The sequence below is a fragment of the Tasmannia lanceolata genome, unplaced genomic scaffold (genome assembly GCF_043159265.1).
Source record: "Tasmannia lanceolata isolate RefF3 unplaced genomic scaffold, GAP_Taslan_0.1 ptg000004l, whole genome shotgun sequence".
NCBI classification, from domain to species: Eukaryota; Viridiplantae; Streptophyta; class Magnoliopsida; order Canellales; family Winteraceae; genus Tasmannia; species Tasmannia lanceolata.
This window is the reverse complement of record NW_027518681.1, coordinates 5,398,570-5,414,113: the sequence shown is the minus strand read 5'-3', so window position 1 is coordinate 5,414,113 and position 15,544 is coordinate 5,398,570. Positions and strand designations below refer to the sequence as shown.

General features: G+C 37.3%; 1 protein-coding gene across 1 annotated transcript; it reads left to right on the top strand.

Annotated features, from left to right (window-relative positions):
• The first annotated feature begins 4,588 nt into the window (after positions 1 to 4,588).
• Positions 4,589 to 15,544, top strand: LOC143876108 (serine carboxypeptidase-like 18). Its single transcript, XM_077377751.1, has 14 exons — positions 4,589 to 4,810; positions 4,925 to 5,070; positions 7,649 to 7,725; positions 7,791 to 7,913; positions 8,322 to 8,424; positions 9,042 to 9,079; positions 9,983 to 10,084; positions 10,930 to 11,010; positions 11,109 to 11,255; positions 11,352 to 11,423; positions 13,930 to 14,048; positions 14,312 to 14,425; positions 15,100 to 15,145; positions 15,246 to 15,544. Exons 1-14 carry the CDS (start codon positions 4,653 to 4,655, stop codon positions 15,327 to 15,329), a joined length of 1,410 nt encoding a protein of 469 aa, XP_077233866.1. The 5' UTR covers positions 4,589 to 4,652; the 3' UTR covers positions 15,330 to 15,544.

Here is a 15,544-nt window from a genome sequence, read left to right as displayed (position 1 = left end):
TCACATAGATAGGGTGTGCCCAAAAAATCAGCTCCATAGGATCATTCCAACCCTTCGATTTGTGGAGGTTGAAATAGACAGGTATAAACCTTTACAAATCTGTCCATTTTTTTACCTCCACAGTTCGAAGGGTTAGGATGATCCTAAGGATCTGATTTTTTGGGCACACTCTATCTATGTGAGGGCCTATCAAATGAATGCTTTGGATCATCCAAACAATGTGGGCCCACTGTGTTCCCGATAGATAGAGTAGATAAGTTATCTACTCTATCTGGATGAGTAGAAACACTTTTCTCATTTCATTTTCACTACTTTTTAGGGATTTTCAAAATGGTCAGAGTAGATACAATTTTCAAAATGGTCTCTCAAAATTCCCCTTTTCCTCCTCTGACCCTCTCGCATAGTTGGGCTCACAATTATTGCATGAAATAATTTTTCATGGTTGCCAAACATGGCCTAAAATCCGGTCCAAATGATGGACGATTTTTTCTGGCTGGATATTTGCTTATGAACCCTTTATACCTTCTACATCGTCTCCCTCAGTTACTGAATCTCTAGGCAAATGAATCTGACTTCGTCTCTATGTGGATGATAATCACACCAGTGGACTTTTCGGGGGTAAAACTCGCAACCCATGTTGCATGATAAATGGACTCAAATTTCAGTCGAATTGAGTTGACTCGTCTGAGTTTCGAGTCAACTCAGGCAGCATTGGTAATATGGAGAAAAACCATTGAGATGAGCTTTTCCTTGAAAGTCCCACTTTTAGGCCCCATTTGTTTTGGATTTTGGGAGCCGACTGTTATTCGTTACATTTAGGCCCGTTTGCTTAGATTGTGCCAACGGATTGTGAGCCTCAAACCGATTATTGGACTCAAGTTATTGAATTTTGAGTCCAATAAGTGGTTTGGGGCTCACAATCGGTTGTCAAAATCTAAACAGGGCCTTAATTTGTGTCCACTAATCAGGTTTTGGACTTACAATGGGTTCTCAAAATCCAAAACAGACAGGCCTAATTGGTTTTTACGATTTTTGAAACTTACCTTTTTTTTAATCTTTAAACGCCAAATTCTTGTAAAGGATTCGTTTCAACTGATGTGGTTGAGCAAAAGGAAAAAAACAAATGAGAAGCAGGAAGGATAAAACCAAATGTTAAAAAACTTCCTTTTAAGTAACCATCAAAATGTAAGACCTTTTGGAGGAGAAGACAGTGAAAGAGTGACGATTAAAAAAATCTGAAAACTCTTTCAATATCTCAACAAAAAGATACCACAAAATGACATATAACACATGGCCCGTAAAAGACAGTAAGCCTGCATAAATCCATAAAAGAAGGCAACAAATATTAAAAGCTTAAAAATAAAAACAGTACTAGTTAGCACAGATAGGCAAAAAATAGGAAGTACTATGAAGTTGCATGCAATAAATCAGAAGAAAAGTGAAAAAAATAGAAGAAAATTGGAAAAATGAGAAAAAAAGGAAGGAAAGCGAAAAACTCAGCAAATAATGGTATCGTCGGGTCAAACCATCAAAAAATTGGATTGATTAGGGAAAAATCAGGTCGACCCATCAAAAATTTTGGTCGAGCCACTAAAAAGTAGGGTCGATTCATCAAAAAATTGGGTTGACCCAAAAAAAATTATGGTCGACTCGATCTTTTGACAATTTGACCTGATTTTTTGCCAGCTCGACCTGATTTTATCTAGTCCGACCTGTTTTTTTACCGAGTCAACCTGATTTTTTGACCTTTCGACACGATATTTTATGGTTGAACACATGTTTTACCATTAAATGTGATTTTTCCTATATTATAAATTTAACCGAAACTAAGACACTTTGATTTCTTACCTATATAATAGATGGAGACATGGTGTCTGCTACTGTGTTTGATAAAAAAAAATCTCACTTTTGTTTGACATTGCTTGGCGAAATGAAAACGGACGAGAAGAAAAAACAAATAGAGGGAAAGTGGCTTTTGTCTTATAGGATGCGCACCTGAAGTCATTTCATTTGAAATAGCCCCCCATCTGTAATAGGGACTGCATTTTGTAATTACTTCGTCTTTTTCCCATGTATGAGTCTTTTATAACAAAAAAAAAAAAACCTTTATTTTTTATTTTTTTGAAATGGTAATATCATAAATGATGGAAAAAAAAAAAACAGGAGACCGAGATGGAACTCCCACATTTACAATAGAAAACGAGAAGACAAAAAATACGAAATATACAGTCAACGGCACACCACTCCTCAAGGAGGAAGGTGGTCAAACCACCTAATAGGATGACCAGATACACCACACTTGGCAAGCGCATCCGCCTTATCATTTGCCGCCTTATCATTCCCCGAAGTTATATCACCAATCTCATCAAACATGGAAAGAAATCTCCACGGAGGAGCCGACCCACCTTTCAGCCAACGAATCACATTTAGCGAATCCCCTTCAATGATGGTCTGATCCAACAGACTTCTATCAATATGCAAAATGCCAAAATGCTCAGCCCTCACTTCAGCTTCAGTGGCATCACAGACACCTATAGAGCCATAGTATACCCACACTACTCCCCCCTCTTCGTTATGACACACTCCTCCCACTCCAGTCGGACTCGGATTGCCGAAGCTCGCTCCATCAAAATTAACCTTAAACATATTTAGAGGAGGTGACTCCCACCTTTGCCAGACAAGAGCTCTCCGATCAACACTAAAACAAACCTCCCTCCAACCTTCCCAAAGATCATAAGCCGATACAAACCGGAAAGAAGGAAAGCATCTCACCCAAGATATAACTAAAGTGATAATCTTCAAGTAGATCCAATGAGGGTTCTTAGCTTTCCCCTCAAATATCCTAGAATTCCCCTCATTCCAAATAGACTACCATGTAGCAGGTAAACAAAAATTCCACAAAGTTTTCCCTTGTTCTTTCCAAGGAGCCCCTCCCATTGATGCAAAATAAGAATTATAGTAATTCCACAAACCTTTATTTTAGTAAAATAAGAATTATATAAACCCTTATCACGATGCACATGATGATATAATGAAGGTTGCTTGCTACAGCCCCACCTATGAAGATACCGTTTCCGCAACACAAAATAAAAAATAAACACAACTTGAATACAAATTTCAACTAATAAATCTATAATATATCTGCACAATACCTATCTATATATTCCATTATTATAAAATAGGATGGAATGCAGTGAAATAAGCCATGGTTATTCTCAGTACTTTTCACATACTTTTAGATTATAGTATGGGATTATATATAGGGCTCCAACTCGAGCCGGGTAAAACCCGACCCGCATCGACCCGACCCAAAAATAGCCTGGGTCGGGTTCAGGTTTCATGGGTTTCGGGTCGAGCCGGGTTCAGCATTCAAAAGCCCGCATGAATCTCGGGTCGAGCCGGGTTTGAAGGGGCCCGACCCGACCCGAGTTACATAAGTTATAGTATGTACATTTTTTTCTATTGTTAGTTAAAAGTTAAAGGGATAGTTACATTTACACCCCCTCTAGTTTCTGACACATCCACTTCCACCCCTATAGTTTAAAACGTGACAAATACACCCTTGTAGTTTCAATTTGTTTAAGGTAGGCCCCCTCAGCTGAAGGTTCGTCCATAGATTGAAGGGTTAGGATGATCCGATGGAGCTGATTTTTTGGGCACACCCTAACTATGTTAGGACCCATCAAATGAACGCTTTGGATCATCCAAACAATGTGGGCCCACATTATTTGGATGATTTTTTGGTAGTGTTTGGATTCGGGTAGGGGCCCACATTATTTGGATGATCCAAAGCGTTCATTTGATGGGTCCTGACATAGATATGGTGTGCCCAAAAAATCAGCTCCATCGGATCATCCTAACCCTTCAATCTATGGATGAACCTTCAGCTAAGGGGGCAAACCTTAAACAAATTGAAACTACAGGGGTGTATTTGTCACGTTTTAAACTATAGGGGTGGAAGTGGATGTGTCAGAAACTAGAGGGGGTGTAAATGTAATTATCCCAAAGTTAAAAGTGAAAACCCACGCACCCACTGTTACTGTATGTGAGTGTAATTTCTGCTTCTATGAGTTGAGTTGATTCAAGTGTTTGATTCAGCATTGTTTGATTGTAATTATAACATTGTTTGATTACAGCATTGTTTGATTCAAGTGTGATGTGAGTGTAATTACATCAATGTTTGATTCAAGTGTAATGTGAGTGTAATTTCTGCTTCTATGAGTTGAGTTGCCTGGCCAAACAAGAATTTTCCTTAAAAATTTGCGTCAATGTGAGAAAACCCGACCCGACCCGAACCGACCCGAGATTTATCATGGGTAGGGCCGGGTTTGGGAATCGTGGGTTTTCCGAAAAAAAACCCGACCCGACCCGACCCGAGATATTTCTCGGGTAGGGTTGGGTTCTCCAAAACCCGACCCGCCCGACCCGAGTTGCAGCCCTAATTATATATATTCAAATATTAAATGTAATAGAACCTAGAATTCGGTGCAGTCAATTGTGGGTAAGCCAAAACGGGGCCTTGGATATTATAAGTGATTCCTAGTTTAATGTATATTATAGTATATCTGGGTGCCATATTTTAAACCAGAGGGACTCATCATCTATCCACTGTGCAGCCTAAGTTTTCCGTATTTTAGTTAGGACTTAGGAAAATGGCAACAAATCTGACCCCATCAAAGAACATGTGTTCAATCTACCTCTTTCTTCTTCTAATCCTCTTGCTTTCTTCTCCATGGCCTGTAATCTCTCGTACCCGAGTCCAATTTCTGCCTGGCTTTGATGGTCCTCTCCCTTTCCAACTCGAAACTGGGTAAGAACAAATTCCCTTTTCCATTACTTCTTCTTTCTTCTTAACATCTCTTTCATTCCAAATTGAAATTTTCATTTCATTCTTTTCTTATATAAGCTTTCTTTTCTTGTTCAGATACATAAGTGTGGGGGATTCGGATCATGGGCAGTTGTTTTATTACTTTATAGAGTCCGAAAACAACCCAAAAGAGGACCCTCTTTTGCTTTGGCTCACTGGAGGACAGGGTTGCAGTGCTTTAACTGCAGTTATCTACGAAATAGGTAATTCACCTTGTGTTTTCCATTTTAATTGGCTCCTGAGAGCTTTTTGGGAAGGGAAATGATTTAGAACAAGCGAGTTTAGATAATTGCACTAATTCATCTTGTCTTTCCATATTTAAAGAGCTGTCAAAGGTTATTACAGTTCCCAAAAAGCTCTCACAAGCCAATTAAAAGAGAAAGCACAAGTTGAGTTTGTGCAATTATTAAAGGGCAGTGATAAATCGACCCACAATCAAATATCTTAAATCAACCTCCTTTGTGTCTTTCTCTCTCCTCTGGTTTAGAGAGAGACAGAGACATAGGAGTCGATTTAAGATATATGTGGGTCGATTTATCACAACCCTTATTAAAACATGGTAGTGCTAATATAAGTAGAGGGCCACCCCTTGTAGTGTAAGAAGAATAGTCATAAATACACTAGAGGGAGGTGGCCCTGGAAAGAAAAGGTGGCAAATATATCACTTCCCTAAATTTAATGTAATAGAACCTAGAATTCGGTGCGTTCAACAATGAATAGATGAAAATTTGTTTTACACCTATTTTACATCGAAAGAAACATAGCCTAAATCATTCAAAAAGAAGAAGAAGAAAGAAACAGAGCCTAAAAACTGATTAGTGTGATATTCAAAAAAAAAAAAAAAACAAACTGATTAGTGTGCTTTTTATAGTTCTTGGCTGCCTCTCTTTCTCTCTCATATATTATAGACAAGTAAAACGGCATGTGAATACACTCTTGAGTGGAAATTATGATAGAGCCATTGGTTACTCCCTTGATCTTTTCTAGGTTTTCCTTGATGACTATCCTAATCAATATTGGTATTATTAAAGCAATAGGAATCATAAACTGACTCTTGCCTTCAGGTTCATCGAATATCTCTGTTCCATGCCCATGAAAATTAACTTAACTTCTCCTGGCGAAGCCTAGAATTGTTGATTTATCAAACCAAAGTCGAGAATGACCACAGTAATAAAACTGGTTGACTTGTCAAAAACTCGCTAAGTATGAAAAGGAGAGAAAACCTTTTTTTTTTTTTTTTTTGAAATAGCAATAATTATAAATCATAGCAAATTAAGGAGGCCGAGATGTACCACCCATATCTACAAAAGGAAGCAAGAAAGAAACAAGAACGAAGAAAAAACAAAATACAGAGAAAACCCCTTCTCAGAGAGAAGACCTTATAAGTATTGAATGTGTGATATCTACCTTGGTTTAAATCTTCATAATAGAAAAGAAAACCTACTCCTACAATAATTATAACTTCGGTGGATTTAGCTGTATCGAGTCTATCAACTTCATCTTTTGGTATAACTGGTTATTCCTTACCTCTGGACCAAAATGGTTATTGGAAATAATATTCGTTTGAAATTAAAGAAAATAAGAAATTGATTTCTAATCTAGCTAAAGAGTTGTCCACTTGGATACTCGTCTTGGATGCTCTTTAGGTGGGCCATGATTGCTATCATAATCATCTTTATTTAATCAATAATCAAAGAATAATTCTTTTGGGTTTCATCTTATCTTTACACTCTAAAAACCTCACCATTAGATCAACACTCCTCATCCGATCTAGATAATGAGACCAATGATTATTTTTGCCCCTTCATTTGAAATGTGTAGCTATGATTACTGGAGTTGAAATTGAACTCATAGCGGTTGTGAGACTCAAAACACTCAATACATTTGTTTGATATGCAGAACTTGTCTTCTTATCAATTCATCGAATTCAAAATCTAAACCTTTTGTCAAATGTTTCTAAATGTTTGATTAGTGGCTTGCTTTTGATTTTAATACCTTGCCATTATACACCCATGCATAGCATGGGCCTAGAATACTAGTATCTGTATAGGCATCAAGATAAAAGGGATTATTTTTTGTTGCATATGGAGGGAGATGTAGTAGTAAGGAGGAATGAAACTGGTTTAAAACTACACCTTTCCCCTCACAAAAGCAGGTCCTAGCAAGAGAAGCCAAGTGATGCAACAGACGCTCTGCGATGGCATGACGCATGTCTATTGAGGGATGCAACTAAAAAACAACACGACATATACACAAACAAAATGCAGTAAACACCCATTTGTTTGATATAGATGGGGAAAGATTTAATGAAAGTAGGAATAGCCTGAACTACCCTTTTATGATCTGCGCACCGTAGCAAGTCACAGACAACTTTTCCGGGGAGACGAAATAGGGGAAAGAGAAAAAGTGAAGCGTCTAGTTCAATCCACCATGATCAATATCACAATTATCCAATGTCGTCTCACCATATCATGACACCAAACATTTTCACATTGAATAACGTTATATTTGTAAGGCTTTAAATAATCTCACACGACACAAGTTTTCTAATGATAAAGTATACAAATAAAATGAGAAATTTACATTTTGTAACCTATTTAATAGCCAAAAAAAATGAGAAAAAGTTTAACTTTATAAGGTTTTAAATAACCTTGGGTGAGGAGAGTTTAGATGAACCTTGTAATTGAAAACACTTATGTTATCTTCGTGTGCTTGTTTGATTGCCGTTTTCTTATTTTTGTGGCTGCAATGGAATAATATGACTTGAACTTGATTTTGTAGGTCCTCTATATTTCAAGAATGTAGAGTATAATGGGAGTCTACCCACTTTGATTTTGAAACCACATTCATGGACAAAGGTATGAAATTCTGCAACCCATTTAGATATGATGTGTTTTAACTTTGGACCATGGTGATTTTTCAGGTTGTGAGCATTATCTTTCCCGATCAGCCTATTGGGGCTGGATTTTCATATTCCAGAGGCTCAAATGACTACCAGACTGGAGACATAAGATCATCAGAAGAAATCCATGAGTTTCTGTTGAAGGTCAAACAATTAACATTATTCATTGAAACAATATGCGCACACGCGCATACAGGGGAAAGTGTTTCTGGTCGGTCGACTAGAAAGAGTGGGGCCCATGTTGTTTGGGTGATGCAAACCATTAATTTGATGGGCCCTGAAATAGATAGGGTGCGCCTAAAAAATCAACTCCATAGGATCAACCTAACCCTTCGATTTGTGGAGGTTAAAAATGGATGGTTATAACATTTTTAACCTCCACAAATCGAAGGGTTAGGTTGATCCTATGGAGCTGATTTTTCGCGCACACCCTATCAAATGAATGTTTTGGATCACCCAAACAACGTGGGGCCCACTGACCAGAAACACTTTCCTCGTATATATAATATATAAGGGTCTTGATAATGATGTTTTTTCCATTTTGTGAGGCAGTGGTTGCTTGATCACCCGCAGTTCATCTCAAATCCTCTTTATATTGGTGGTGATTCATATGCTGGCAAGATTGCTCCAATTGTTGCCCAACAAATATCAAATGGTAATCTTCATTTACTTACAATCAAATCCGTCTCAGTTGTCATAGTGATTATAGCCATCTTGCACTGTGCACTAAATAAAAGGGACAGTTAGCATGAGCATTGGGCACTAGAATCCTACTTTGACTTATTCATAGATACTATTTGAAAGAGTTTAAAATTGTAGGAAAAAATATGAAAAGAACCCGTTTTTGTCTTGGGTGACTATGCATTCTATTTATAGAGGCTTTTACATGAAAGATACTCTATGAAAGAGTTTAAAATTGTAGGAAAAATATGAAAAGAACCTGTTTTTTGTCTTGGGTGCCCTTGCATTCTATTTATAGAGGCTTTTACATGAAAGACATGAAATACAAGTGCAAAATTACCTAGGCAAAACTACTAAAATTACCTATATTTGAAATTCAAAATATAACAAAAAATAACTATAAAATAACAACTAAATTACCTAATCTACCACCCTAATGACCCAGCAGTCAGATCTTTCTAGATTTGATTTGATAGATTCTAATACTCTCTTAGTTTGTTTGATCAAAACCTTGGTTAATAGAGCGGTTGTTGCAATTTTCTTATTTCTCTTAATTTTCTTTATTCAAGCTCTTTTTTTTGGGTATTGCAGATATTGAAAAAAGGATGGACCCACTTCTCAATCTCAAGGTATGTCATTATTGAATTGCTATTACCATTTATGTGTCAAAATTTTATGTTCTTTCTTTTCACTTCAACCTTGCAAACTTCGAGTTTTGAGATTATATATAATAATAGATTATATTTTCTTAATTTCTTTTGGTTTAGTATTTTTATTCTTCCCTTGTATTTCTTGGAGTGTAACTCCAACTGATTTTTACTTTTTTTTAGAAAAATAATTTTTGGCAAAAAAAAATTATGAATGGAGATATTGTGGAATAGACTTCTTAATAGCTAACATTTTTCTTCTTTCAATTTCTTAGTGAGAATTTTCTCAGTGAGTTTCTTAGTGGAACTGCAGAAATAAATGTTTTCAACTAGAAAAAAAAAAATCATACATGAGAGGTAACTAAAAAGGTTTGTTGGCAAGTAAGGTATCTGTGTATACATTTCATATTATTTGGAACGAATTTGAAAAGCATCTTGTCTCTATGTTTGTCCCCTTTATTTTTAAATAGTTTAAAAGGTCTTCCCTCTATAAACTCCCAACAATTCATAACAAAAAAATGAGTACAGTAATCTTCTCCTTGTACATACTGTTATATTTCTATTTTATGAAATGTCAAGAAAGTGAGTAGCATTATTGAAAAGGAAGTGCATATATCATTAACAATTCCACATTTTATATAGGGTAATGATATTTCCACCCCCTCCTCTTCCTCCTCCTCCTCCTCCTCCTCCTCCTCCTCCTCTCTCTCTCTCTCTCTCTCTCTCTCTCTCTCTCTCTCTCTCTCTCTTCCTATCTTGGCTTTGGAGAGGTATTCAAGCTTTAATTTTTCTTCTGATGGTACTTTTCAGCTTATTTGGCCGTAAATAAGCTGTTCTTCTAAGCATTACTCAACTCTAACTTTTGTGATTTGGAAATGGTTTCAGGGTTATATTGTTGGAAACCCGAGAGTGGATGAAAAAAAAGATGACAGTGCAGTCGTACCCTTTGCGCACGGGATGGGGCTCATATCGGATGAACTCTATGAGGTTATTGATTCAATTCCTCTCAACTTCTTCATGATGTGAAACTCTATATGTTACATGCTTTTAAGAAAACAGAAATTTGGTAGGGTATTAAAATTAGAATATGATATGAAAATACAATCCATGTTTTTGGGAAATAGGACAGGAAAGAAGAAATGAGATTCGATAATTTGATGAACACAATCATGCACATCGAATCGAGATGAAGGAGAGTGTCCATCGACAATGAGATTGGATAATTTGGTACACTCCACTGGCCTTTTTGGTGGTGTCTGAGTCTTATTTGATTAATTAAGTGTTATTTCTATGTCCCAGATGAGCAAACGAACCCACATCATCTTTCTATGTCCCACCTGTTTTAAGCAGGATCGAAAGATCCATTAGATCGTGTGAGTTCATTGACATGCCTATCTGCAAGTGTAAATTGTGAATGAATTTGGTAGTGCCACGCCTCAAAATAGGTAAAATGCATATTAGATTAATATATAGAGTTCGACGCCTCTAACCATAAGATGGAAGATCAAGGGGTCGACTATGCGGGTGAAAAATTGTGCTGGTGGTTCATGTGTATTGCCATATTTAAAAGTAAATGTCTTAGAAGGAAACTTATTAACATTTCTCCTTTTCTAACTTTTTCACATGGACTAAACTTTTAGTCATCCCACAAACTATCTACAATACATGGAAAAAATAACATTCTTTTTCAAAATACTTTTTTATTTTAAGAACTACTTCTCAAAAACAGTTTTATTTTGAAAATTTCCAATATATTAGCCCTATACCGTGGGACCCATTTGCATGATGCTAGTTATTTATCTTTGTTATCATTGCTATATTATTGTTTTCAGTCTGCGAAGAGAAGCTGCAAGGGAAAATATGTTGATCCCACAAATCCACATTGTGCAAAGGATCTTGAAACAATAAATGAGGTGGGAGACTTGTTTATCCTCTCTTAGGCTCTTCTCATATTGGGATTTCTTTATTGGACAATAAAGGATATGGTAAAGATGATCTTTTGCATATGCAGTGTCTTGCAGGAATTGATGAAGGCTACATTGTGGGGCGCAAATGCCCTGATGCAACCAATAGGCCAAATGAAATGGTTGGAGATAGAAGATCCCTCGAGGACAGATTCAATGAATTACCACAACCCCTTCCTGATTTTGGGTGTAGGGTAAGACTCTCTCTCTCTCTCTCTTTCTCTCTCTCTCTCTCTCTCTCCACACACACAGATGTGTCTGTGTATGTTGAAACTTCATTTATTTTGCAGAATTATGCCTATTTATTCTCCTATTATTGGGCAAATGACAGTGGTGTGAGAAAAGCTCTCAACATCCGAAAGGTACAATCTCTCCTCTAATGTCAATACTTGCAATTTTGAAACATTTCTGACAATCAGTACCTAAAAAGTTAATATAATGTATGTAGTGGTGTTCGTTGGGTTATAACATAATCGAATAGACCGAAATTTGATAACCGAATAATTTCGATAACCGAAATTGAACCAAAATTTCTAAAAACCGAACCGATTAAAAATTCGGTTATCCGGTTATAACCGAATAGTGGAAAAAAAAGAGGGGAAAAAGCAAAATCTCGGTTTGGATCGGAGGGCTAGGATTATCCTATCGAAATTATTTTTTGAGCACAACCTAATTAAGTTATGATCAATCAAATGGACGGTTTTGATCATCAAACGGAGTGCCCATATAGCACTTTTTTTGGAAAAATAATGGTTTTTATCCATAATTTCGGTTATTCAGTTAACCGAATTTTTTTTGAGATAACCGAATCCGAACCTGAATAACTGAATTTCCAAAAAAAAAATAACTGAAACTTAACAGAAAAGGAAAAAAAACAGAACCGAACTGACCAAACCAATCCGGTTCTATTCGGTTCGGTTATTCGGTTATAAACGAATAATGAACACCCCTAAATGTATGGTCTCTATGGCAACCATAATTTTTTTGGGAAATGATGTCAACACAACCATATTTTGATATTTTTGCTAACCCATCTTGTCTTTTAGTATTTAAAGAGCTTTCAAAAGGTTATTACATTTCCCAAAAAGCTCTCACGAGCCGATTTAAGAAAAAAGACAGTTGAGTTTGTGTAAATACAAAAACATGGTCGTGATGCTGAGAATTTATATGATGCCCGACCGTGAAAATCACAAGGGCATGGTTGATTTTTTATCTAAGTGGGAAGTCAAAAAATGTGGTTTGACCAAGATAAAAAATAAAGGGGCAGGGTTTTGACACCCTGCCCTTTTGATTTTCACGGTCGGGCATCATATAGAAACTCCGTGATGATAACATTTTTCCTTTTTTCCATAACAAATTTAGTTTCCCAAATGGTGAGAGACGGGTGACATGGGTGGGAGAAGGATTAATTGAGAGAGCATGAAAGGGTGAAAAACAAGGAAACAAAAAACTTCACTAAAAATATGATTGATTTTTTCCTTGTGTTTTAAATTGGTGCCCTCTCAAATCTCTCCAACCCACCCTAGCCCTCACTCAGCAATTGAGAAACTAAATATTTCATGGAAAAAAAATTCATGATTGCCAAGCATGGCCTATATGTGGGGCTCTTAAATGTTATGAGCAGTAAAAACCAAGTGATCAATGGGTTCTATTTATAGAAAAAAATGTGCAGTAAAAAACAAGCGATCAATGGATTCTATTAATAGGGCCTTTTCATATCTAGCCGCGCATTTAAAGGCCACAAATCTAACAGTTGGAATTGTCAGATGGTGGAGAATTTCAGTGCATGGCCCATCCACAGCATCACCTAGCAGATAAATTGTTTCGATCATCAACACGTGGCCCCCACGCATACTGCCACTCATATTTCTCCAAAGAAAAATATGATCATCTATCATATTGGCCATGTTTGGCAACTATGATTTTTTTTTTCCATGGAAGATTAGCTTGCCCAATGGTGAGAGAGGGCGGGAGAGCGGAGAGCTGAGAGCAAGAGACCCAGAGAGATTGCGAGGAGAGGGTAAGAAAAGGCTGAAAATAAGGAAAAATAAAACTCTACTCAAAATACTATTTATTTTTGGGGAGTGATAAATCGACCCCGTATATCTTAAATCGACCCTATTTGTCTTTCTCTCTCCTCTTTCTCTCTCTAACCCAGAGGAGAGAGATAGACACATATGGGGTCGATTTATCACTGCCCTTATTTTTTTTCCTAGTTTGTTAGCCGCTTCTTTCTCTCTCCTCGTGCCCTCTCAAGTCTCTTCTTCCCCCACCCTTCCTACCCACCTCCCACCACTTGATAGACAAATATTCTAAGTGTTACGACCTAGGTAGAACTCACCCTTAAAAGCTAGCCGTTAAGGGGAGGGTGTCGAAGCCGAGCCCACGCACATCTCTTTCACTTTTTCAATGTGGGATGGAAACAAATTTCATGGTTGGGAAAAAATTTGTTGTTGCCAAAAATGGCCGTAACAGCTCCGATATGGCTATATGAAACTATGGGAAATGATATATCCGCCCGTCCCTTTTGATCACCAGGAACACCCCCTGTCAGTGTATCAATGACTAAAGAGGGGTTGTTGTACTTATGTCAGAAGAATTCAATGCCCCTGATTGCCACAAACACTGACAGGGGGTGTTCCTAGTGATCAAAAGGGGCGGATATATCACTTCCCGAATCTATTTGTCAATATTATATACAGTTGCTTGGACAAAAAATAAAAATAAAATAAAATGATGTAATGTTCAACTCTTCTAACAGTAAGCTTGATAGAAATAAGGGAAATGATACCGATGCTCCTTTGTTTCAAAGTGATTGCAGATATAATTTTCCTAAGAATGAATACAGTTCATGATTATGATGAACAGGGGAGCATCGGAGAATGGCCGAGATGCAGCAGGAAGATACTATATACACAAGACATCGCAAGTAGCCTAGAATATCATCTCAATCTGACTACAAAAGGTTACCGAGCTCTTGTATACAGGTGAAATCTGTTTAAAGTTAATGTCCTTTCTAGGACTTTCTAATATCTTGAAAATATGAGTTCTTGGAAATGTGTTAGGACTTATTAGATAATTCTAGGACTTTCCCTTGCAGAATTCTCAGTTTTCTTTTTCTCCTTCCTTGGGTTCTGCACTTGCAACTAATCTTACTTCAACAAAACCTCTCTCTCTCTCTCTCTCTCTCTCTCTCTCTCTCCTTGTACCTTGAGCTAATGCCATTAATTTAAGGTTTATCTTCACGCAGTGGTGATCACGACATGATGATTCCTTTCGTGGGCACGCAAGAATGGATACGATCCCTCAACTTCTCCATTGTTGATGACTGGCGATCTTGGCTTGTTGACGGCCAAGTTGCTGGGTAAGGTTACACTTTTCTTGAATCAATTCACGTCTCAGTTTCAGTTCGAATTGCAATTTGATGTGGAAGTAGGGATGCAACTTGGGCCGGCGTGGGGTCGGGTTGAGGCCAATCCTAGCCCAACCTGAGGTGGCATTACCTCAACCAGAACCCGAGCCTCGGGTAAGGTCTACCCTAACCCAACCCGACTTTAAATCTCGCAATCCTAACACAACCTGTCTAACTAACACAACCCGTCTAATTAACCTGATTTTCCAAATCATGTTGGGTTGGGTTGGCCAGGGGAAAAGAAGATGAGAGGGAAATGATTTCAACGCTCCAACGTTTGATAAAGATGCGCGAAGCATCTTGTCCCGTAGTGTTTAAAGGGCTTGTAAGAGCTTTTTGGGAACCGTAATATTCATCTGAAGCCCTTTAAACACTCCACGATAAGATGCTTCGCGAATCTTTATCAAAATACTGGAGCTCTGAAATCATTATCTGAAAGAAAACCATAATCCTAAAATTTTGAAAATCAGGATAGAATTAGGGGAAATGGATTCGGGTTGAGGTGCCCAAGGCATCAACCCTAACCCAACCCAAAATTAAATCGGTTGGTTTTGGGTTGAGCCTGACCCAAATTGCACCCCTATGTGGAAGGCCTCTGAAAATTTTCTGGTTTTTCTGTTTGTTAGCTATACGAGGACATACGCCAACAGCTTGACGTTTGCAACAGTGAAGGCAAGACATTTCTCTAGTAAAATGAAATAGAAAATGAATTAGATATAGGAAGGTTTTTTTTATAGCACTGAATTTTATTTTTTATTTTTGGTGTGTGCAGGGAGCAGCCCACGTAGCTTCAGAGACCAATCCCAAGGAATGCTTTGATATGTTTCAAAGGTGGATTTCTCATAGTTCTTTGTGATTATCACTTACTTGGGAACTTAAATCTTCTTAAGATACTTACTTCGAATAAAAGGGGCTTTTATATATATGAAATTAGTTCCGATGTTTTGGCTTATAGCCATTTTATTTTGTACCTTGTCTCTCTACTTCGAATTCTTCTTAGGGGAATGCTAATATGTTCTTGGGTTTTGTAAGGGAGGAGAAGAAATTAAAGAAAGAAATATGCCTGTACAA